This window comes from Gracilinanus agilis, chromosome 4 (assembly GCF_016433145.1).
Source record: "Gracilinanus agilis isolate LMUSP501 chromosome 4, AgileGrace, whole genome shotgun sequence".
Classification (NCBI taxonomy): Eukaryota; Metazoa; Chordata; class Mammalia; order Didelphimorphia; family Didelphidae; genus Gracilinanus; species Gracilinanus agilis.
In genome coordinates, this window is record NC_058133.1 from 132,715,872 (window position 1) to 132,739,990 (window position 24,119).

A 24,119-nucleotide genomic window follows, 5' to 3' on the forward strand; every position below is an offset into this window, starting at 1 on the left:
TAAAAATGAGACTGAAAAGCTCTTTCTTGACTGAGCTACTGGAGGTTCCTAACTAAGCCTTGGAAGCTGACCCATTATTTGGTAAAGAACCACTCCTCCCTAAAAAATAAAAATAAAAAATCCCTACTTTCTAAAAGTCCTTTTGGCTTTGACTTCTTCCTTTGGGTTTTTTTTTCCCTCTTGATATTTTGCTATTTGGGGAAGTGCTATCACACACTACAAGGCTCTGAAGTAGGTTTTGTTGGGGAGGGTTTGAAGCGAGATTAGTTTCAAGTTTCACACTTCAATTTGAGCAACAACTGCTGAAACACCACCTTCCCCTTCTTAACTTCCCATCCACTAACAGATAATTCCTTTCTATTTCCAGAGTTGTCGATGATGAAATTGAGTCCACCATCGACGAGGTATTTATTATGATTCTTCTACTGTCCCTGTTGTAGGATCAGAGATGGAGAGTAGGAAGGGTTCTTCAAACCCAGCTAGATGTAGGTCTCATTTTACAGATGAAAACTGAAACATAAGTCTTACTGGCTCAGAGGCTAGCTCTCTATCCGTCACTCCAGTTGCCTCTATCCTTATTCTCTAATCTTGAGCAAATTAGTTTTCTTCTCTTAGTTTCCTCATCTATAAAACTAGGGAGCTGAGTCCTATTTTGGGCTAGTATTTCTCAAATTGTGTCCCAGAGACCCTTAGAATGTCAGGCATTTTGGATACGAGTCCCATGAAGAAATGTTGATATTCGTCCTCTTTTCTTCTCCAAAATATCAAGCATGAAACTGACGTATCCTACAGTTATGATTTCTAGGTGAAAATCATCTGGGGGGGTTTTCCCTTTAAAATTTCCACAATCTCACCTTATCTCTGGGGGAGTCTGTACACCTCAACTCCTTGGGATATCATTTGTTGAGTTTCATCAGTTATGTTTCACACCCCAGTGTGTTCCATGATCTAGTTATTGGAGGAACCCTTGGACTTAATGGTCCCTAAAAACACTTCCAGCTATCTGGTTGCTGGATAGCAGCAAGTCTGGCTAAGCAGGCACACTTTGCTTAATATAATTCCTGATAATTACCAGTTCTGGAATTAAGGAAGGGAAACTCCCCAAAATGGACTTTTAAGAACAAAGACTTAATAGTCAACAAATATTTATTGGAATGCCTTCTATGTACTAAATAGTATACTAAGTAAATGCTCTTTTATAATGTAAATACTTCTAATTATATGGATTCATGGATTATCTAGGATTTTCCCTTTAATTTAGTATTTTCTGAGACTGTTCTCAGGTTTCCAACATTTTAAAAAAAGAAATAGTTTATCAAAAAAGACCCCCAACAACATAGACACAGAGCTGAAAAGGACCTCAGAAGCCATTAAGTCCAAGCTACTCTTTTTACAGATGAGAAAACCAAGACCTAGAGAGTTCATTTGATTTGCCTAAGGTTTCAGAGGTCAGAAGCAGGATTCGAATCTGGGTCCTATGATTCCAAATCCAGCCTACTTTTCTGCTCTAGAGAAAATAGTTTTACAATTTTTTTTTTAATTTAACCCTCACCTCCTGTCTTGGAGTCAATACTGTGTATTGGCTCCAAGGCAGAAGAGTGGTAAGGGTAGGCAATGGGGGTCAAGTGACTTGCCCAGCGTCACACAGCTGGGAAGTGTCTGAGGCCAGATTTGAACCTAGGACCTCCCATCTCTAGGCCTGGCTCTCAATCCCCTGAGCTACCCAGCTGCCCCCTAGAATTGTTTTTAAGTATTTTTCTTCTGTCTTTTTTCTAAGGGTCCACAGCAGTGCTCATAAAAGCCTATGGTGACTAGGTACCCTTATAGACTACCAGTCTGTAAGGGCACCAATGTGGTTGTCATTTTTTTGAATAATGAGGGACTAGACAAAGCCTGCATATATTGGTCCCCAAAGCTTGTATTCACTGCCCTTTGATAAAATCCTTTTCAGGTGATACAGGGAAATTCTATGCTATTCATCATTTTGCCTAATAGAATTAATCATAAATGCTTCTTTTAGGAACATGCAATGGTCATGATGCACATTGTGAGAAATTATGATATATCTACCTTCCAGAGAGTTTCTTTTCTTTCTCTTTTGCTCCAGTTATATCCCCACATTTAGCTAGAAAGCCCTGGGCAGTCCTCATTCAGCTCTTGGCCAGACCAAACCAAAACTCTAGGAATAGTCTTAAAATTCTGTCAAGGATAATTGGAACTATTGCACGTGATCCACAAAGGAGAAAGTAGGACTTGGAATGGGATGGAAAGAGACCTCCCAGAGGTTGGTGGCTGAGGATAGACTCCTGCCTTCAATAACTTGTCTCACTCTTCTCCTTTAACTCTGTTGCCTCAAGAATGATGTTGATGAAGACAGCATTGAGGACAGCTTCAGGAGACTGTTTGCTCAACTGGCAGGGGAGGTAAGTGGTTAGCAACCAGTGTTTATTGAGTGGCCATTACATGGAAAGCAGTTTTAGGCACCAGCAGGGCATCACCTATAAAATGTAACCAGTCCGTAAAGAGTTTACAGTGTAGTAGAAAGGTAAATACACTTTTTTTAAAAAAAAAATAGAAGAACACTTAGAAATAAAAACATTAGGACCAATAGGTAGAAGTTACTGGCAGATTGCATAAGGATTTTTTTAATGAAAATAATTTGCATTTACATAGTACTTTAAGGTATGCGCTTTACAAATATTATCTCATTTAATCCTCACAACCATCCTGGGAGGTAGATGCTATCATTCTCCCTGTTTTATAGTTGAGGAAACTGAAGCAGGCAGAACTTAAGTGAGTTACCCAGAGTCATACAGCTAATGTCTGAGGCAGAATTTTAACTCCATCCTTCAGACACCAGGTCTAGTACTCTATTTACAAAGCACCACCTAATTGTCTCTTGATAAGGCAGTAAAAGGAAGAATTTCCTACCAACTCTATCAGGGGAATGGATTTATAAAGTGCAGAGAACATTTACAATATATCAGTTGATTAAGAGGCATTCATTATGCACCAGTTACTATGCTAAGAACAGAATAAAAAACAAAAGATGAGGCAGTTCCTGTTCTTAAGTAGCTAATAATCTAGTGAGGGGAGAGGGCTTACAGCATGTTCACAGATATATAAGTAAATCTCTGAATAGATGGATATGCTGTTCTTATTCAGTCATTTTACTTGTGTCTAACTCTTTATAATTGCTTTTGGTTTTCTTGGCAAAGATACTAGAGTGGTTTGCCATTTCCTTCTCCAACTCATTTTATAGATGAGGATACTGAGTCAAACAGGGTTAAATGACTTGTCTAAGGACATACAGCTAGGAAGGGGCTGAGGCTGGATTTGAATTCAGGAAGAGGAATCTTTCTGATTCCAGAACTGGCATACTCTCCACTGAGCCATTCAGGTGGCCCCATATAGATACAGAAACACATATACATGCTGTGTACATGTAGACATGTATATGTATATATGTGTTTTGCATGCACACAAAGTAAAGTCTCAGAGACGTTCACAACTGAGGGAATTCGGGAAGGCATCTTGGAGGAAGTAGTCCTCGATCTGAACCTCGAAGGGAGCCAATTGTCGTAGGGGAGGAAGAAGAGCAGTCCATCCAGTCCACACGGACAGAAAATATGTAGAGGCAGAAGGGAGAGGTGGTATATGTAAGAAAAACAATTAGACCAGTTTAGCTGGAGCTTAGAGCATGTGAACAGAAATAATGTGAAATCTGCCTCAAAAGGTAGGATGGAAGCCAATGATGAAGTCCTTTAAGCCAAAGAGAAGACTTTTTTTTTTATGTTCTTGCTCTTACTTCTTTTTTTTTTAAGTATTTTATTTTTTTAGAAAAATTTTCCATGGTTGCATGATTCATGTTTTTACTTTCCTCTTCACCCACCCCATAGCCAATGCGCCTTTCCACTAGTTTTAACATGTGTCATCAATCAAGACTTATTTACATGTTATTGATAGTTGCAAAGAGAAGACTTTTTATTTAATCCTAAAGGCAATTTGGGGTCACCATTGCTTCTTGAGTCTCAGGGGAGCGACATACAATCAAACCTGCATTTAGAAGAGAGATTGGAGAGTGGAGGATAGCAGGCACAGAGAACAATTCCAAAGCTCAGACCAAATTCCAGATGACACAGTCATAAAATATAAACTGCCCCTAAAGTGGGGTAGTTGTCATGTGAGTAAAAAGGAGGGATCAGATGCCAGATGCTGAAGAGGTGGAATAGAGGAAATGTGGCAACTGATTGGATATATTGGGGGGTGGAGGTCTATGGGAGGTACAGTGAGACATAAAGAATGATTCTTAGGTTATGAAGCTGGATATCAGTACCCTCAAAAGAAATAAGGTTGGGGCAGCTAGATGGCTCAATGGGTAGCGAGCCAGATGTGGAGACAGGAGGTCCTGGGTTCAGATGTGACCTCAGACATTTCCTAACTGTGTAACCCCAAATGTCTCGCCCATACTTAGCATTGATTCTAAGCCCAAAAGTAAGGTTTTCTTTTGTTTTGTTTTTAAAGAAAAGGGAGGGGAAAAGAAAGCAAGAAATAGGGTTGAGTCTTTATTCAAAATAATGAATATTAGTATAGATTGTAACTTAGGCATTTAATCTCTCTTATCTTCAGATTTCCCAGTAAAACAGGGGCAATGTTAAAGTGCTATTGTGAATAATTGCTTTGAAGACTTTAAAGTAACTATGCAAATGTAAGCTATTCTTAGTGAATTTTATTACTTTTTAAAAATCTTTTATTGATATCTTTTGCCGTTACATCACCTCCATTTCCAAATATGCAGATGTGGGATACTTCATCCTTTCCCCAGGTAGCCATCCTTTATAACGAAAAAAAAAAGAAAAAAGGCAGTTCAGCAAAACCTGTACATCAACTGTGTTTGACACCGTAGGGCATGTTCCACCCTCATGGCCTCCCACCTCCGCACTCTGCAAAGGAGGGAGGTGCATTTTCTGAAGTTTTCTTTGAGACCAGGCTTAGTCACCAGAGTGAGACAGGGTGGTTTGTTTTCTGCTGCATTTATGTTACAGTCATCCTTGGATGCATCGTTTTCCTAGTTCTGTTTGCTCTATTCTGCCTCAGTTCCTAGAAGTTTCCCCACTGTTTTTTTTTCATTTTTGTTTAACTTTTTTTTTTCATTTTGCATTCCAAATTCTCTACCTTTCCCTCCTCCCTTCCCAACCATTGAGAAGGCAACAATGTGATATCCATTATACATGTGAAGTCATGCAAAACATATTTCCATATTAACCATGTGGAGCAGTGTTTTCAGAGGAGACAGATTCACTCCAAAAGAATGAGGAGGATGTGCCAAATGGGCACCAAGGGAGGAGCAGGCAAGCGGGGGAGGCAGCAGCCCGGGTAGAGTGGAGAATCCTTACTGTAGAGCAACAGATGAGAAGGAAAAGAGCAGGGAGACCCTTGAAGACAATCATGAGAAACTGGAACTTGGGCCATTTAGCAGTAAAGCTGATTAATTTAGGTGTTGAATCAGGAAAGTAAAATGGGAAAAAACATCAACAAGGCATCTGATAATACATGTATAACCCAGATCAAATTGCTTGCCAGTTCCAGGAGCAGGGAGGAAAGGGAGGGAGAAAGGCAATTTGGAGCATATAACTTTGGAAAACTTAAGTGGAAATTGATTACATGTAATTGATCAAATAAAATATCTTTATAATAAAAAAAAGTATTTTTGAAAGGGTGTCTGAGCTAGAAGTGATCAGGAACAGCTTGAGTGACTAAATCCAGGTTGGGACTATTTGCTAAAGCCCTCCTATACCAGAACCATCTCACACTGGACATTCGGAGAAGCGAGATATTGTCTGTGTGCCTGGGACCAAGGTCCAATGAGGCTTCTTTTATTGAGTGTCTCACTTTTTCCCTCTTTCCTCAGTGGTGTTTCAGCCCTGGGATGGCACTGATTCAGAGCAGAAACTGACAACACGTGTATTGTATGTTCTTGTATGTTGTATGTCCATAGGACGCAGAGATTTCTGCCTTTGAGCTTCAGACTATCCTGAGAAGAGTCCTGGCAAAACGTAAGTATGTCTTCCTTCTGGTTCCTCAAACCCTATTGTTCTGTAGGGGCATAAGGGGAAAGGAAAGTATCTTCCGCTGCCTCCACCTCTACCCTGTCTGTCCCAACTGGATCCCTCGTCCTCCAGACACAGTCCCAGCCCTCTCTTGGTAGATCAAAAGACTGAGTTGACCCTGTGAGTGCCAGCCAGAAGCTGTGCCCAGTCATCCAAAGCTGTATTTAAAAAGGAAATGACTAATAATATGGAAATAGGTAGCAAGTGATAACATTTGTATAGCCCAGTGGAATTGCTTGTCAGCTCTGGGAGTGGGGAAGGAAGAGGGGAGGGAAAGAAAATGAATCATGGAAACATGGAAAACTATTTTTTAATTAAAATCATAAAAAATAAAAAGGTAATGATTGAAGTAGAGAGAACCCACTGATGCACCAGAGGGAAAAGGAGAAATAAATGAAGTGAGTGATTGTAATGCTATTGTACAGATGGATTTTCTAAAATCTCCTTTTTATCCATTTGGCTCAAATGACCCCATGTCTTTGGCTAGGACTGGGTCTGGAAAACAGTCTCTGCTCTGAACCAAGTCACTGAGTTTTAAAAAGATTATTTCCACTATCTAATGTTTCACAGTTGTTGTTGAATGGTATTAATTGTATCCAACTCTTTGTGACCCCATTTAGGAGTTTTCTTGGCAAAGATACTGGAATGGTTTGCCATTTTCCTTCTCCAGATTACTTAACAGATGAGGAAATTGAGGCAAACAGGGTTAAATGTCTTGCCCAGGCTCACACAGCTAGTAAGTGTCTGAAGCCATATTTGAACTCATAAAGGTGAATATTCCCAATGCCTAGCCCAGTATTCTATCCACTGTACCACCTAGCTGTTCTGCAACATTTTAAAATAGTGGTACCATTTGAAAATATTCCAGGGGCATCTGGGTGGCTCAGTGGACTGAGTCAGGCTCAGAGATGGAAGGTCTTGGGTTCAAATGTGGTCTCAGACACTTCCTAGCTGTGCGACCCTGGGCAAGTTACCCATTGCCTAGCCCTTACCACTCTTCTGCCTTGGAACCAATATATAGTATTGATTCCAAGATGGAAGGTAAAGGTTTAAAAAAAAATTTTTTTTAAAGAAATAAAGAAAGAAATTGTTCCAACAGCATGTTCCAGAAGTCAAGGTCAGACAGCTGGTCTTAGAGCCAGGAAGATTTTTGTTCAAGTCTACCCTCTGAGACATAGTGGATATGTGACCTTGGCCAAGTCATTTAATAACTTGCCTGGACCTTTTAAGACCATCAGGTTGGGGGCAGTTAGGGTGGCTCAAAGGATTGAGAGCCAGGCCCAGAGACGGGAGATCTTGGGTTCAAATCTGGCCTCAGACACTTCCTAGCTGTGTGACCATGGGCAAGTCACTTAACCCCCATTGCCTACTCCTTACTGCTCTTCTACCTTGGAACTGATACTTGTATTTATTCTAAGATGGAAGGTAAGCATTCTTTTTAAAATTAAATAAAAGACCATAGGGTTGCAGAGAAAATGCCAGACCTTATATTTTCCTCCTCATTTAAATATTTCCTACGTCATTGAAATCGCAGATCTGTCTCATTTTCCAATGAATGGATTGCTTTGGTAATATAAGTCATAAATCTAGAGGTAGCTGTAAGGAGGGCCACAGAGGCTGTCAAGGCCAATCTCCTTATTTTATAAAGGAGAGAACTGGGGCCTAAGGTGTCAAGTGCCTTACCCAAGATCACCCACTATGCATCTCAGACATAAATTGTTAAAGGAGTTTACTGTAGACCAGGACCAAAAGTGTCCATAAGGAACTCGGAACCTAGGAAGTGATCCCTCAGCATCCAGACCAGAAGTTCACAAGCTGGTCCTGATTAGGGGTAAAGACCCAACAGGCTGACCGCCCAACTATCTTTGCCCATAGCTGCCAAAACATTCTGGAATTCTTGACAAAAATGATGCAGCTTTCTGATAATGATATAACCATTAAGGTTATTGTACCTATTTTTAGATTTAATATCCTCTGTAATGTTACTAAATTAGCCCCCTGTCCCCCAAAAGCATAGTTTTATCTTATTATAAATATTAGTACTGCAAAGGACAAACCCATGTGGGTTGTCAAGGGTACTTTTAGAACCTCTGGCCTCTTCTGCCTCTGCCGGAGAACAGACCCAGCCAGGAGCACCTGAGTAGCTCAGTGTATTGAGAGTCAGGCCTAGAGACAGGAGGTCCTGGGTTCAAATCTGGCCTCAGACACTTCCCAGCTGTGTGATCCTGGGCAAGTCTCTTGACCCCCATTGCCTAGCCTTTACTGCTCTTCTGCCTTGGAACCAATACACGGTATTAATTCCAAGACAGAAGGTAAGGAGAAAAGGAGAGGAGAGAGAGAAGAGAAGAGGAGAGGAGAGGAGAGGAGAGGACAGAAGTGAAAAAAGAAAAGAGAAGAGAAGAGAAGAGAAACAGATCCAGCCAGGACACATAAGAAGCACTCCTGTTTTTAAAGACCTCTGGAAGTTAGGCATAAGCATTTTTGAAAGGAGGAGGTTGGGGGGGGTGAAGGGGAAAGTAAGAACATGAATCATGTAACCATGATAACTTTTCTAAAAAATAAAAATTATTTAAAAACAACAACAACAACAACAAAAAGAAAGGGGCAGCTAGGGAGCAGAGTAGATAGAGCCAGGTCTGGAGTGAAGAGGACCAGGGTTCAAATCTGGCCTTAGAAACTTCCTAACTATGTGACCCTGGGCAAGTCATTTAATCCCCATTGCCTAGCCCTTACCACTCTTCTACCTTGGAACTAATACTTAATATCACTTCTAAGACAAAAGGTAAGTGTTTAAAAAACAACTAACCATTTACTAAGTACTTACTATGTAGCAGAGACTGTGCCAAGCTCTAAGGATAGAAAGAAAGACCATATCACAGTCTCCTGCCCTCAAGGAGCTTACATTCTGAAGAGGAAGACAGCATGTGAAAGTTGGGGCTACCATTCCAGGAGATAGCAGCATCAAGGATCCCCTCAAAACAGAGATTAAAAGTTCCATCTGGTCCTGTCTGAATCTAAGAAATAGACATTTTACTCCCACATAGAGTAAGAGAGAAAGCTGGGGTGTCACCGGGTCCAGACACACACAGCCTCATGCAGCGGTGAAGCTGCCCTGGCTCGGCTTCCCCGCCATGTGGGAAAGGAGGTGGTGTTTGCCCCAGAGGCCACCAGGCGCAGTGAGGTCATGGCAGTGTCTCCAATCTGCGGAGATCACGGGGCCACCAACACCAAGAGCCTCATTGTTAATTCACAGATGGATGGACAAAAGGACAATGGAGGGAAGGGGAACCTCCTTTCTGCTACAGAATACACGTGGCCCCACACGTGTCTCTGAGCTCAGCACACCCTTCCCCTTCCTACCTGGTGACACCAGGGACCTGACCATGGGACCCTTCCCTCTCCATGACGTAGCCTCCCTGCCTCCACACACACTCTATTCCTGCCATGTAGCCCCTTGCAGACCTAATGCATGAATTCCCCGAGAAAGGAGGCTCTGGGAAAGCCATGCTCAAGACTATAAACACACCATTATCATGAGTCACCCTATTTCCAAAGGTGTGGGTGACCAAGATGGTGGCTCAAGAAAACTCTCCACCCTGAGATAACAGCACATATCCCCAGCATGGTGAATTTGTGGGAAGATTTTTTTAAGTCTTCTAAAAATAATAGAGCAAAGAAAATGCATCCTTTCCTGGGGTTCTTCACCAACAATCCCAGTTGGAAGAAATCACAGAGATTCTCAAGTTCAAAACCTTCACTTTACAGATGAGGAACCTGTGAAATAGAATGGTTAAGTGGCTTACCAGGAACACAGAGTTGATGACAATAATAATAAAATATTCAACTATTTTTATTAATAGTTCGTTTCTAACCTAGCTGTTTCCTTAGTCATAGAGGCATAACCTAATTGAAAAGTTTGGATGTGTTTGCTTGCTTTTCACTCTTTTCTCCATAGAAATTATTCAGGGTAAAGAGCTTTTTTTTGCTGCTGCTTATTTCTTTTGCCATTAGTGGATTGGGGTTCCTGCATGTTGATTGCTTTCTTAGCTTCTGTCTTGCAGGGCTTTGCCTTGGTAGTATCTTCCCTTCCCAGTCAGAAGCCTTTAAGGCTATATCCAGTGGGAAAGCCCTTTTATTCATCCAATTTTGATTTCTGTTCTTTTGAGACACTTTGTAATGATCGGTTGGAAGGAGATTCAGAAGGCTGCTGCTACTATGCTGCCATCTTAGCTCTCAGCACAACCTAATTGAAAATACATCTGTTCTTCTTCCTACCTATGTCTCTCACACACAAAGGACACTTTCTCAGCCTAAATATATATAAATAATCCAACTACTTCTTATTCCTTTTTTTTTTTATCCTTTTAACCTTTACCTTCCATCTTAGAATCAATGCTATGTATTGGTTCCAAGGTAGAAAAGCAGTAAGGGCTAGGCAATGGGGGTTAAGTGATTTGCCCAGGGTTGCACAGCTAGGAAGTATCAAATCACAGATTTGAACCCAGGCCCTCCCATCTCTAGGCCTGACTATCCATTGAGCCACCTAGCTGCTCCCTTATTCCTTTAAAAAATTATTTAATGCTTTTTCTCCATAGTCTTTGCCAGGCATTGTACAGAACAAAGTTAGATGACCAAAGTCCACTTGCTTGCCCTCTAGATGTTTGATCTGACTTCCCTTCTGTGTTCTCTAGGTCCAGATATCAAATCAGATGGCTTCAGCATTGAGACTTGCAAGATCATGGTTGACATGCTAGATGTATCCTTATATGTGTGCTGGGGAACTCGGACCCTGGGGTTGTACAGAGGCTGCCTGTGGCTAAAGAAGTGGCATCAAATCACTGTGGCTGGGTGTTTCTCTGTAAGCGTGGATGTGGAGAGGTCATGAAAGAAATTCATTAATTCCTGGGGTTAAAAAATTTAAAAACCAGGAAGGCAAAGAACAACACCACTTCCAGGAAGTCATGGGGAGGGGAAATGGATTCAATGGATTCTGACTCTTTGTTCCTCCCATCAGCAGACTGGATGAGCACACCCTCTCTGCCTTTATTCAAGTCACTGATAAAAATGTTAGGCAGTAGGGGACCAAGGACAGATCCCTGCAGCCCCTCTCTAGAGACCAGGATTCAAGTTGTTATCAAACCACTGGTGCCTACGCTTAGTTCCAGATGTTCAGCAGGTTTTAAATCCACCGAGCCATCCTATTGTCTACCCCAGGCTTCTTTCTCTCTTGTCACTTTGTCAAATGCTCAATCTAAGAGAGCTATATTTTAGAGCATTCCCTTAGCGACCAGCCTAATAAGCCCAACAGAGAGGAAGGAATTAGCCCCTCAGCCAAATTATTTTCAGAAATGAATCTGTTGCTCCTGTGTCCTTATTCCTTTATGATTTCTGGATGATGTGGCTCTTCCTGCTATAAACATTTCTAATCTATTGCCTCCATTCACCTCTGCCATCTTTGGACCTGCCCCTTCCATGGCCAAACTAAAGAATGGCAGCCCCATGGACTCTTGTCTTCATGGTCTTTAATGGCTAGCGAGAAAGTATGGCAAGAAATTTTCCCCACCCACACAAAGCCCTGATGCAGGACACCTATCACCTGCTGGTTGGCAAGTCCCTTTAGGAAAGGCCTTGCAAAACTAGACTTTTGAACATTGAAAGTCAACAACTAGAAAACATTTTTTTTAAAGCATTACCTTCTGTCTTAGAATCAATACTGTGTATTGGCTCCAAGGCAGAAGAGGGGCAAGGGCTAGGCAATGAGGGTCAAGTGACTTGTCCAGGGTCACACTGCTAGAAAGTGTCTGAGGTCAGATTTGAACCCAAAACATCTTGTCTCCAGACCTGACTCAATCACTTAGTTTCCCCAACTAGAAACCATAATGAAAAATCCAGGATAAAATATCCACACATCACTACATGTTAGAAGAATAGCAACATCAGAGGAGCACCCTGAGCTGGTGTGGGCCCTCGACCCCATTTCTGTATCTATTCCCAAACCTCAGAGGCTGGTGTAGGCCAACCAGCACCAGCCTAGGCACCGTGAATCCCTCTGTAGGATTTTCCTGGGAGAGCCTGACTCGTAAGAGAGCTCTGATGAGACTTCTGAAGAGCAGTGTGGAAGTTATTCTCATTTGAACCTACTTGGGGGGAAAAATTCCATGTGGCACAATGAGCTTTCCTTAACCGGAGGCAGTTTGACGGGAGTGGAAAACTGGGTCTGAAGGAGTTCTACATTCTTTGGTCCAAAATACAGAAATACCAGGTAGGATTGCAGGCGGGCTGGGGGGGGGAGGTGGGAGATGGCTCTTCTGCACTCACAGAAAGACCCTCGCTGGGTGCTGCTTTATGGTCCTGAGTATGCTTTAAAAATTGGGGCCTATATGGATCTCTGTGCATGCATAATTTTAGAAAACAAGACTTTTATGGGGGTGGGGGAGGTTGGAGCACTGTCTTGTGACTTAATTTTACCAATAATAGGAAAAAAGCCAGGTAGAGGAAGGCCAGGATTGGGCACTAGCACATCACAAAATGAGTTCTTTTCTTTCCTTTTTAAAAACCCTTACTTTCTATCCTCAAATCAATACTGTATATTGGCTCCAAGGCAGAAGAGTGGTAAGGGCTAAGCAATGGGGGTTAAGTGACTTGCCCAGGGTCACACAGCCAGGATGTGTCTGAGGCCAGATTAGAACCTACGACCTCCCAATTCCAGGTCTGGTGCACTATTCACTGTGCTACCCAGCTGCCCTCATAAGTTCTTTTCTGTGCTTCATCTACAGAACTCCACTATGAGCATAAACAATAGAAGCAATTCAGAAATGCTACCTGAATTTATTTTACTCAACTCTTCTTGTTAAAAGGAAAGGCCTTTTTTTTGGTGGGGGAGGACAAGTAGTTACAGAAAGGAGAGGGGCTTCATGATAATAAGATTTCATTGGTAGAGGGAATTCCCAGGGGATGGAGCTCCCTCCACCATGCAGGTCAGTATTTGCTCTACAACTAATAATAGTCTTAGAGCATTGTTGAGGTGTGAGGAGAAAGAGAAAAAGTGAATGAAATATTTTTAAAATACATAGAAGAGGAGGCAGGGAGATGGCTCAATGGATTGAGAGGTTGGTCTGGAGATGGGAGGTCCTGGGTTCAAATCTGCCCTCAGACACCTGTGTGACCCTGGGCAAGTCATTTAACTCCCATTGTCTAACCCTTATCACTCTTCCACCTTGGGACCAATACACTGTATTTATTCAAAGAGAGACAGTAAGGGTTTTTAAAATAAAGTAAAATACATAGAGCAGAAGGAAGTTTAGGAAGAGACAGACAAGCAGGAAAGTTGGGAGCTACCATGTTAAAAGTATTATGCATTTTTGGTTTTTTTCAAGTGCACCTAGTAGAGATTTTAAGTTTCATAAAAATAAAAAATTTAAAAAGAAATGGCCCTTGAAATGACTGTTCCCTACTTGGCCAAGTTGGCATTTAGAGCCTGCAGAGAGAAGAGAGTTGGCATAATATGGCTCAGATATAATGCACTGTTGTCCGATGATGACCTCTTGACTGGTTGATAAAGAATGGCTAATTTAATTCAATTCAAAAAGCTATTAAGGATCCACTGTGTGTAAGGCACTGGGGAGACAAAGCTAGAGCCAGAAATAGAGCCCTGCTGTCAGGGAGTTTATCATCTGAACTAAAAAGTCACGGGAGGCACAGAGGCGACAGATGAAGAGAAAGGTCTAAGAAAAGTACTGAGAGAAGCTCAAGGAGACAAAAATAATTTTTCTCTGAGGAGTCAGGAAAGGCATCTTCACAAAAAAAACCCTAGAACAGTGATGGCAAGCCTTTTAGAGATGGAGTGCCAGGCACCACCCCCTAAACTGAGTGTAGGATGTGCCCTGCCTCCCTTATCCCACACAGGGAATAGAGGAAGCCCTCCTATTGGGCGGCTGGGCAGAGGGATGGGTCATGTGAGGAATGACCTCAGTGAGTATAGAGAGGGGAGGGGAGGGGAGTGGCCTGAGCGCTCTGCTCCCCTCCACCTCTGCCACCTATGAGCTGCCCACCTTTCCCCCCCACCATGTGCTCCCATTGGGCTGCTGGACAGAGGGGCCGGGAATGTGAAAAAATGTTATCAGGCACAGTAGAGAGGGGGAGGGGAGCAGCTCTGCCTCAGTCCCTGCCATCTTTGGCACCCGTGCCATAGGTTTGCCATCACTGGCCTAGAACCTCAGGTGAGACTTGATAAAGGACAGACTCTAGTGGGTAAGAATTGGGGCTCAGGGACACCTTTCAGGCAGCCATGAGGGAGGGCAGAGAACAAGGGAAAAAATAGGGTCATTTATGCTATAAACCACCATGTATGGGATTACTGGGAATATTAGGCCCCAAAGCCTGGGGTTTTAAGCTTTCTCGGGTCAGAGAATACAGAATGGGCTTCCTATTCACAGGCAAACATACATAGACTCTGCTAGAGCAGACAGCTATGAAATTCTTGCTTTCCTCTGTCAGCTAAATGAAAAAAGCAATTGATTCCTCTAGTTAATTATATTAAAGATTGCTAATTGTTTTGTTTGTTTTTAAACTATTCCTGCTTTCTATGAGGCCCAAAAGAAAATGTACTTTATAAAATCAAGGCCTTCATGTCTATTTTGTCATTCCAGAGAATTTACAAAGAGATGGACATTGACAGGTCCGGCACCATGAATGCCTATGAGATGCGTAAAGCGTTAGAAGAAGCAGGTAACACATCCCACATTTCTTTTTTCTTTTTTTTTTTAATTAAATCCTTACCTTCAGTCTTAGAATTAATAATAAATTACCAGTTCTAAGGCAGAAGAGCAGTAAGAGTTGGGCAATGGGGGTTAAGTGGCTTGCCCTGCTAGGAAGTGTCTGAGGCCAGATTTGAATCTGACTCCAGGCCTGGTGCTCTTATCCACTCTGCTACCTAGTTGTTCCCCAACTACTTTCATTTATTTCAGAATCACTGCAAGTCGTCTTCCTTTTATGAAAAGTATAATAAACTGTCCTCCCAAATAAAGTAACTATGACATTTCCTTTTTTTTCCCCCACTTTCAAAAGCATAATTGACAAAATGTGACTTGGTACAGAATCTCCCCCTCCTAACTCTTTCTGAATTTAATACTCTTTTGAGACTGCTCTAGCAGGCCAGCCATACTCAGAATGAATGAATGAATGAATGAATGAATGAATGAATGAATGAATGAATGAATGAATGAATGAATGAATGAATGAATGAATGAATGAATTCATAGGCTTATGGTATTAGGACTGAAAGGAACTTCTTATGGATTTTCTGGTCCAACCCTCCCATTCAAAAAAGAAACTGCAGCCAAGAGAACTTTTCACATAGAACTTCCCAAAGGGTCTCATAGCCAAGCTGGAATAGTTGATTTTTTAAAAATTATTTTAAACTTTAATTGGTATTATGTAGAACAAGGTAGAGAATTCTGCTGTACTCGGAACCTTTAGGACTACCTCATAGAACCACAAAATTGAAAGGAACTTCAGAGGACATTGAACATCCTTAAAAAGAATCTCTCTAAGGGGGAAGTAGTTGAAAGGCCAGGCTTAGAACCAAGAGATCCTGGGTTCAAATCTGGCCTCAGACACTTCCTAGCTATATGACCCTGAACAAGTCATTTAACCCCCATTGCCTAGCCCTTACTGCTCTTCTGTCTTGGAACCAAAACATAATATTGATTCTAAGATGGAAGATAAGGGTTTAAAAAAAATCCCTCTACCCCAGCAAAAAGCTTGTATTCCATTCTAGGTAGCCATATTCTAGAAATGGGTGACAAGGATGGGGAGCCTAAAGGAGCTAGAATGTTTAGTCTGGGAGAGATTTAGGAGGGACACAATTGCTCTCTTTAAGATACATGGAGAGTTGGGGACAGCTGGGTGGCTCAGTGGATGGAGAGCCAGACCTAGAGATGGGAGGTCCTGAATTCAAATATGACTTCAGATACTTCCTAGCTAGGTGACCCTGGGTAAGTCACTTAACCCCCATTGCCCAGCCCTTACCCTCTTCCACCTTGGAAACAATACACAGTATTGATTCTAAAATGGAAGATAAGGGTTTGTTGTTGTTGTTGTTGTTTTTAATTTTAAAAATGTGTTATCACATAGGATCTCAAAGAAGAAGAGAATAGATGTCTTGAAAAAAAATCTAGTGAGGAGGATGATTCCAAAGATTTTTTTTTTAAAAAAAAACCTGCTGTGTAAGCAGAATTTTTTTTTAAGTAGCTAAAAATATGGACTAACATGGAAAGATTGTGGAGATGGGAATGGGTGATGGGGAACAAAGGGGCTAAGTTTGACTGAAGCAACGGAAATAAACAGGAAGTAGTGTGAAGAGCCAGGCAGGGGCTGAGTCCCAGAAAAGCAGTTTGGAAACCAAAGAAGAAACAGCAGCTGACATGGCATCTGAAAACTAGAATCAGTTTCTTTTTTCTTTTTTTTAACCTCTTATGTCTCAGTAACAACAGAGAGCAAGGCAAAAGGGCAAAGGCTAGGCAAAGAGGGTTGTGACTTGGAGCGTGGGGGGTGGGGTAGGTGGGACAGTAAATAGAGTCAGGCTTGGAGTCAGAAAATCCCAGGTTCAAATTTGGCCTCAGACACTTCCTAGCGGTGTGACCCTGGGCAAGTCACTTAATCCCCATTGCCTTGCCCTTACCACTCTTCTGCCTTGGAACCAAAAATTCAAAGACAGAAGGGTGGTTTTGGTTTTTTTTTAAGTGACTTACCCAAGTTCACACCACTAGGAAGTGTCTGTAGCCAGAAATGAACCCAACTCCTCCCGATTCCTGGCCTGGCACTCTCTAGTGTGCCACCTGGCCCCCTAGAATCAGTTTCAAAGAGCCAAAGCACCCAGGAAAAACAACCCTGAAATGCAGGAGAAAATCACAAACCTTGGTCTTCCTTTGTTACCACGTTTGAGGTGCTGCCACCCTGCAAGCACGGTGTGGGCCCTCCAGTACCACAATACAGAAAACCAAAGACAAAGATTGTTTGTTTTCACCTTAGGTTTCAAGCTGCCCTACCAGCTCCATCAGGTCATCGTGGCACGGTTCGCGGATGATGAGCTCATCATCGACTTTGACAACTTTGTCCGGTGTTTAGTCAGACTGGAAACACTGTTCAGTAAGTGGGCATTTGGGCTGAAAGATCCATTGAGTTCTGTTGGCCTCTGAAGCAGACCGCCAGGGAAGGCATCTGAGCCACACAGATGTGTTCTGGAGTGTGAGGGCGACATTCCTTCTTCCTTCATTTAGAGGCAGGAGAAAAATGGGCTTCGTGACCGCCCTTGGCTAAAGCGCCACTAAGACTCGATGGTGTCGAACCAGGCACAGGGGAGAAATGACCCCTATTTCAGCATCTTTCCTCATTGTGCCCTTATTCTCCTTTTGCTTTACAGAAGTATTTAAGCAGCTGGATCCTGAGAACACCGGAACAATAGAGCTCGATCTTACCAGGGTGAGTTGGCAGCTGGCAAGGTTTACTATCAACATTTCACTCTCCCGAAAGAGACCTCTTTATTTAGGGCATGACCCAGAGACCCAGGACTTCTTGGCCTGCCTTTTAAAACTCCAGGAGGAATGGCCAACTACATATTTACTGCTTTTCTCATGGTTCCAGGCTTCCACAGTGCATTTTTATTGGTGGTTGTGGAACAACCTTTGGTTCCTTCCTTCAAGAAGTGCATCCCAGGACTTTTAACTTGAGTCTAGACCCAGGGTGAAAAGATGCTTTTGTCTTTTCTGGTGGGTCACAGCTAAAGAAAGGCTACACTGATTAGTAATCAGTTCCTTTTTCAATATTATAAATGCCCTGGGGTAGATTGACTTCCAACTCAGATGACCTTTTTAAAAACACACCAGCTCAGAGGACATAGGTTGACTAACATAAATGCTTGTTCCCAGCATAATCTATAAATCCATTCTGCTCAGCTCTCTAATCAGGGCCTCCTTTTGCCGCTCTAACTGTGTCACTCATCTTCTCATCCTTCTCTGATTATTTTTCTCCCTTCTTTATTTTGAAGAAAACACCTTGAGATTAAATGGCATGTTAAGCGAATGTTTTTGTTGTTTACCCCCTCTCTGCTTCCATCCCTCTCATCCACTGAGAATAAAGCCAAATAGAAGGAGAGAGATTTTTAAGCTTCCCAACAATACTTATATGCCTGGAGCTCCAACAGCGGCCTCCGTGAAATCCCCAGCCATGCAAATGGAGGGTGTTTTCTAGGTCGCCTGACACATCAACCTGACAATGAGCAGAGCTCGCCATTTTCCATTTTCATCTCATCAAGGCTAAAAAAGAGGAAGGGCTGCCTAAAGCCGAGCCCCTTTCCATGAACCCCTCCATCCAGTTGGCACTGCCATCACAGTTACTCAGTTCTGATTTCTCATCAGGGATTGAAGTGCTGAGCATGCTCTTGACAGAGGTGATGGGAGCAATAGGGTTGGTGCTGTGGGAGCTCTGGGGAGAATTACCCTACACTTTGGGAAGAAGAGAGGCAATTGGGGCTGACATTTAAGGGACTGACAATTTTCCTAGAACACTGGATATCTGAATGAAGTAGATCAGTTTTAACAACTCTTCTCTCTGTCTCTCTTTCCCTCCATCTGTCTGTCTGTCTGTCTCTCTTTCTATACACACATACACACACACTTACACTCCGTATACAAATACTATATATAATATGGGACCCTATATTAAACATAATACTATGTTATATACTATATGCTACTATTATATACATATGTACTATGTGTCATATACCATATATATTATATACCATATACTATATATGGCACTATGTTTTTTAATATATACACACACACACAATACGATGGAAGTATGTACACATAGTTCTTCTATTTTATTGTAGGGAAATACCTTTGTCCAACAAAGCACGCACTTAAAACTTCTCATAAGTGGACATTAATATTCTTGGTGCCACATGAAATCTAGGAAATAGTTTTTGCCCTTAAAGATTGCCATCTAAACTAGTGACAGTACAACCGAATCCTAAAATATGGCATCTGTTAAGGTCTGGGAACTCTACTCATATTATCACTATGTGTGTCATGATCCCCACCCTGTAGAATGTTCCGTGCTTGTCAGCATATCACTGGCTTCTGTTTTAGCTAACTTACCTGCCTTCCCGAGACTTTCCCAACCTCCTTCCAAGTGTCAGGACAACATGGCCCACCCCTGGCTTTCTCTTTCTCCTCTATCGCATCACCCTTCAGTTTCCCACCCTCTGATGTTTCCAAGTATGAGGAATACCCAAGTAAATCCCCCTTCAGGGGGTACTTGTACTTCAAACTTTTTTTTTCTGTGGGGGGCAGCTGGGTAGCTCAGTGGATCGAGAGCCAGACCTAGAGCTGGGAGTTCCAGGTTCAAATCTGGTCTGCACTCCCTAGTTCTGTGACTCTGGGCAAGTCACTTAACCACCATTGCCTCGACCTTACTGCTCCTTCTGCGTTGGAGCCAATACTTAGCATTCATTCTAAGACAGATACCAGATAAGGGTTTAAATTTTTTTAAATCAATTCATTAACCATTAAGTACCTACAATGGGCCAGGCACTGCAGAGACAAGTACAAAAAAATGAAAAAAAATTTACTTGCAATGAGCTAACATCCCAATGGAGGAAATGAGTAAATATAAACATATATTTACTTAGCGCAGTGCCAGACATATAGTAGGCACTTAATAAATGTTTAATAACTGATTATGCAGAATATAGTTAATATGCAAAGTAGTTAAGTACCAGGCATGTTTTTCAAATAAGCACTTTATTTTCCCTTTCTTAAACCCTTGAGGCAGCTAAGTAGCACAGTGGATAGAATACTAGGCCTGGAGTAAGGAGGACCTGAGTTCAAATTTGACTTTAGATACTTCTTAGCTGTGTGCCCCAGGGTAAGTCACTTTACTCCAATTGTCTAACTTTTACTGCCCTTCTGCCTTGAGCCAATACTTCATATCGATTCTAAGAAGGTAAAAGTCGAAATTAATTCACTAATAACCCTTGTAGTTATTGCAAATATACAACATGTTGGCCAAATACAAAAGATTTGTCTTGTTCTGCATCTCGAGTCCACCCACTATACCAGGAAGAAGTTAGCTTGCTTCATCATCAGCCATCCTGAATCATCACTGGCTACTTTACTGGTCAGAGTCCTTTGGTCTTTCACAGTGATATTCATTTTACAGTGTTGGTTGTTAGTATAATAGAAGTAAATCATTCTGGTTCTGCCCGCTTCACCCAGGAGCTTATAAAAAATCAGAAAATTCTCTGAATCGGCGATTCTTGGAGGGAGATAATAGAAGGGACCATATTTCAGGAAAAGCAAGTGGCAACAGCCCAGAGAGGAACAAACAATAGCAGTGGGATTCCTGCCAATGACTGATAGCCAGTTTCAAATATTGCGTAGATTATTTATCTACTTTAAGCCAATTCATTGGCATAGACATTTTAGCTCGTAAGGAAGATCTCTCATGTCCACATTCTTCTGAAATACGACTCTTATTCAGAGCAAGCTAATTACAGCTGTATAAAGTGTTTTACCGTGTAGCTCTGACCTGAAAGGGGGGCATTCAAATGTTTATTTTCCTTCCTCTCTTCCAGTGGCTGTGTTTTTCGGTCCTTTGATGTAATAAGTGACCCCTACTGAAGACTTCTCATGAAATTGAAATCACTTGAGGATTAATCAAAGTTCATCTAAGAAACACTATGTTCTACTTTTGATGGGCACCTTGAATTCATGAATTGCATTTGCTTGACCTGATGATTAGGACTGAAAAAGTCTTACCCGAGCGATCAAAATTTCCAGATAGCAAAAGAAGCGATCTGTTAGTTTCATTTCATTATATGCAAAAAGTATAGTTTAGCAATTTGCAACCTCAATGAAATAGGACATTTTCTTTTACATACTTACCTATGTATAACAATATTAAGTCAGGAAAAATGCAGGGAGAAACTTAATAGCTATGCAAACCTGAAGCTCTTTTTAAAGGAACCAAATCATCATGTACAATAATGTATTTACATTTTAAAATTTAGTTGACATCCCACAAGTGACAGTGAAGTCACCACTTTATTTAAACAAGATGGAAGCTAGAACACACTTCAGAAAATCCATGCGCTATAAAGGAAAGAGCATTGGATTTGACCTCAAGATCTGGATTCATATCCTAGCCTCTGCTGCTTACTACCTAATGTCACCTTGGGCAAATCACTTAACTCTCTGGGTTTGATTCCACATACATAAAATGAGGGGGGTGGATTAGATTGCAACTAAAGCCCAAATCCCATGAAATAAGCAGATTTAAGCTAAGATGCTTGAAGATTGGAGTTGAGAAAGGCAGAAAGGGCAAGAGGAAGGGGAGAGGTACTGGATCTCATCTGGGTTCAAGTCCTGGCAATTACAACATATGTAATCTTGGACAAGTCCATTTATCTGGGCTTTGGTTTCCTCATCTGTAAAATGAAAGGATTGGCCTGGATGATATGTAAGAGGCCACTAATCACTCTGAATCCTACGATTTTGCCTCTACCAGATAGCTTCAAGTCCTTTGGGTTAAAAGCAATCCTGAAAATGATATACCGTGCTCCATAAGGCTAAGAAGTACACAGTTGGGTATTTTGTACTAATTAACTCCAGTTCTGGACCAACCAGAATACTGTACACCAAAACCAGACTATCGTGTTTTTAAACTGATGACAGCAAAGGACATATCAAACTGCTTGCTGGTGCAATGCTTTGGCATCTACTGACTTCCAGAATCCAGTTGGCTTGTTTTTGCAGTTAAGGTCAAGGTCAATAGCTGCTCATCAGGAAATAAATAGGCCATAGTTATTTCCTAACTTTATTATTGAATAAATATAAACAATATTATCCAGAAACCCACTTTGTTGTCTTTTCTTTCAAATGCATTTGGTTGGGTTAGAATGAAGAAATTCTATTTCTTAGCATGGGGCAGTAGTGCAAACAGGTCAAAGGCACGTACTTACTGCCACCCAATACAATGATCTTTACAAAGCCATGCATGAATAAAGGAGAAATCTCACTCCTCTGTCAACAACACTGAACTACACAGTATCGATGAATGGCCTAATCATAAAGAAAAATCTGTTTTCTGTAGCTTATTTTTCTCTTCTCAGGAACCTCAGATGTAAGGGTTCCTTGGGAAAAGAAGATACACTGTTTTGCCTACCAGCTAAATTAAAAATTATAGAAACAGCCATATTCTGGTATTGGTACTGAGAGCAACAATAAGAGCTAGGATTTGACCCACAATATGAAGTAATCTATTGTCACAAGGATTTCGTTCCAAAGTTCTTTAGGTGCCATTAGTGATGTGTCGCTACTCTTGGTGGACTCCAAACAACCTGTAAAAATCTTGTTAGTTCTCTACCTATTCTTTTTTTTTTTTAACCCTTAATTTTTGGTGTATTGTCTTATAGGTGGAAGAGTGATAAAGGTGGGCAATGGGGGTCAAGTGACTTGCCCAGGGTCACACAGCTGGGAAGTGGCTGAGGCCAGGTTTGAACCTAGGACCTCCTGTCTCTAGGTCTGACTCTCACTCCACTGAGCTACCCAGCTGCCCCCTTCTCTACCTATTCTTGAAAGATTATGGAGTACATGATGCCAAGAATGATATAATGACCTCATGTTTTGAGCTTCCTGACAACTTTTTCTAATCATCATTTATCACTAGTCTGGAGTAGTCAGGAGACCTGGCTTTTTGTAGTGTCTTTGCAGTAATTAAATATCTTTATAACAGGGCAATTGAGGGGATTAGGACAGCCAGTAGTTAACTATGAGAATTGGATGATCCCAAGACCATCTTGTGACTCAATTCTGGAGCTAGCTTGGAAATTCAATTATCCAATTTATAACTTGTAAAGAAAATCTAATTAAATTGTAGGAATTAGGAGGAAACCCTATTATATTGTCTGAACCTTGACCTGTGTGGCTGAGAAGCTGGACCACCACTTCTACCTGCTGCTTAGAGATCTTTACCCACGGACCTCTGTTATCCTGACGTGAAATTCAGGCAGACCCAGGGATTGATGCAAGTTTTCTCACAACTGTATACCTCAAACAACTCATGTCTTATCTGAAAACTGGCCCCATAGTGATCTATGTTCCTTTGATTGTTCACAGACACTTGAGGGAGTTGGAACGTCTTTTTCAGGGAATTGCACCTGTTCATTCTCCTCCCAACTTGGAAAGTCCTTATAATATTTTATCCAATTAAAAATCAGATTACCTGATGTTATATTGTTCCCTTGTAATTGGCCTTACTTGATTAGTTGTTTTTCATGATGAAAGCTTGTCTTATAGCATGGATATTTGGGATCCACACTAAGCAAAGGATAGGGCCTGGTCCCAACATTAGGCAAACAAACTCGGCATGCCTACTAAGTTCACTTTCAACAGCTAGTTCTAAATAATCAAATCTGATGATCCCATGTGCCCAGAATGGGCTCCAAAACAATTCCCAAACCTGATAACAGGTTACTATTCTCTAGCACCTATATGGGAATTCTCCAAGACTTTCAATCACACTATAAAGTAGTTTAAGTACTGAACCTGGTGTCAAGAATACTTGGATTCCAATCCTGCCTCTGACACATCATTACAAGCTGTGGGAAAAAGCCTCTAAACTCCAGTTTCTTCCAACAGTAAAAGCAGACCAGGTGGATGTAATGTTCCTTCTAACTTAAAATCTAAGACTTAAAAGTTTGTAAGGAGCATGCAAAATTAGCACACTAAAGTAGCATCCAATGAACACATTGGGATTTCATCACTCACCCCAGGAACAAACTCTAATGTACTTTTTTAGTCATCTAAGGGACCCAGTGCATAAGAGTGCTGGACATGGAGCTGGGAAGACCTGAGTTCAAATTCTGCCTCAACTGCTTACTAGCCATATGACCTTAAGCTACATACTTGGGCTCTCAACCTCAGGTGACTCACCTGTAAAATG

General features: G+C 41.6%; 1 protein-coding gene across 2 annotated transcripts in view; it reads left to right on the forward strand.

Moving 5' to 3' along the window:
- CAPN2 (calpain 2) overlaps window positions 1-22,029 on the forward strand; it is a 94,836-nt gene extending 72,807 nt beyond the window's left edge. For both annotated transcript variants that reach the window (XM_044672749.1, XM_044672748.1), the window contains exons 13-21: window positions 368-404; window positions 2,358-2,423; window positions 5,999-6,056; window positions 10,802-10,866; window positions 12,304-12,372; window positions 14,759-14,837; window positions 17,142-17,258; window positions 17,533-17,591; window positions 20,752-22,029. In XM_044672749.1, coding sequence (XP_044528684.1) covers window positions 368-404; window positions 2,358-2,423; window positions 5,999-6,056; window positions 10,802-10,866; window positions 12,304-12,372; window positions 14,759-14,837; window positions 17,142-17,258; window positions 17,533-17,591; window positions 20,752-20,775 — 574 coding nt within the window. In that variant the 3' untranslated portion in view covers window positions 20,776-22,029. The remainder of the gene's footprint in view (window positions 1-367; window positions 405-2,357; window positions 2,424-5,998; window positions 6,057-10,801; window positions 10,867-12,303; window positions 12,373-14,758; window positions 14,838-17,141; window positions 17,259-17,532; window positions 17,592-20,751) is intronic.
- The last annotated feature ends 2,090 nt before the right edge of the window (window positions 22,030-24,119 follow it).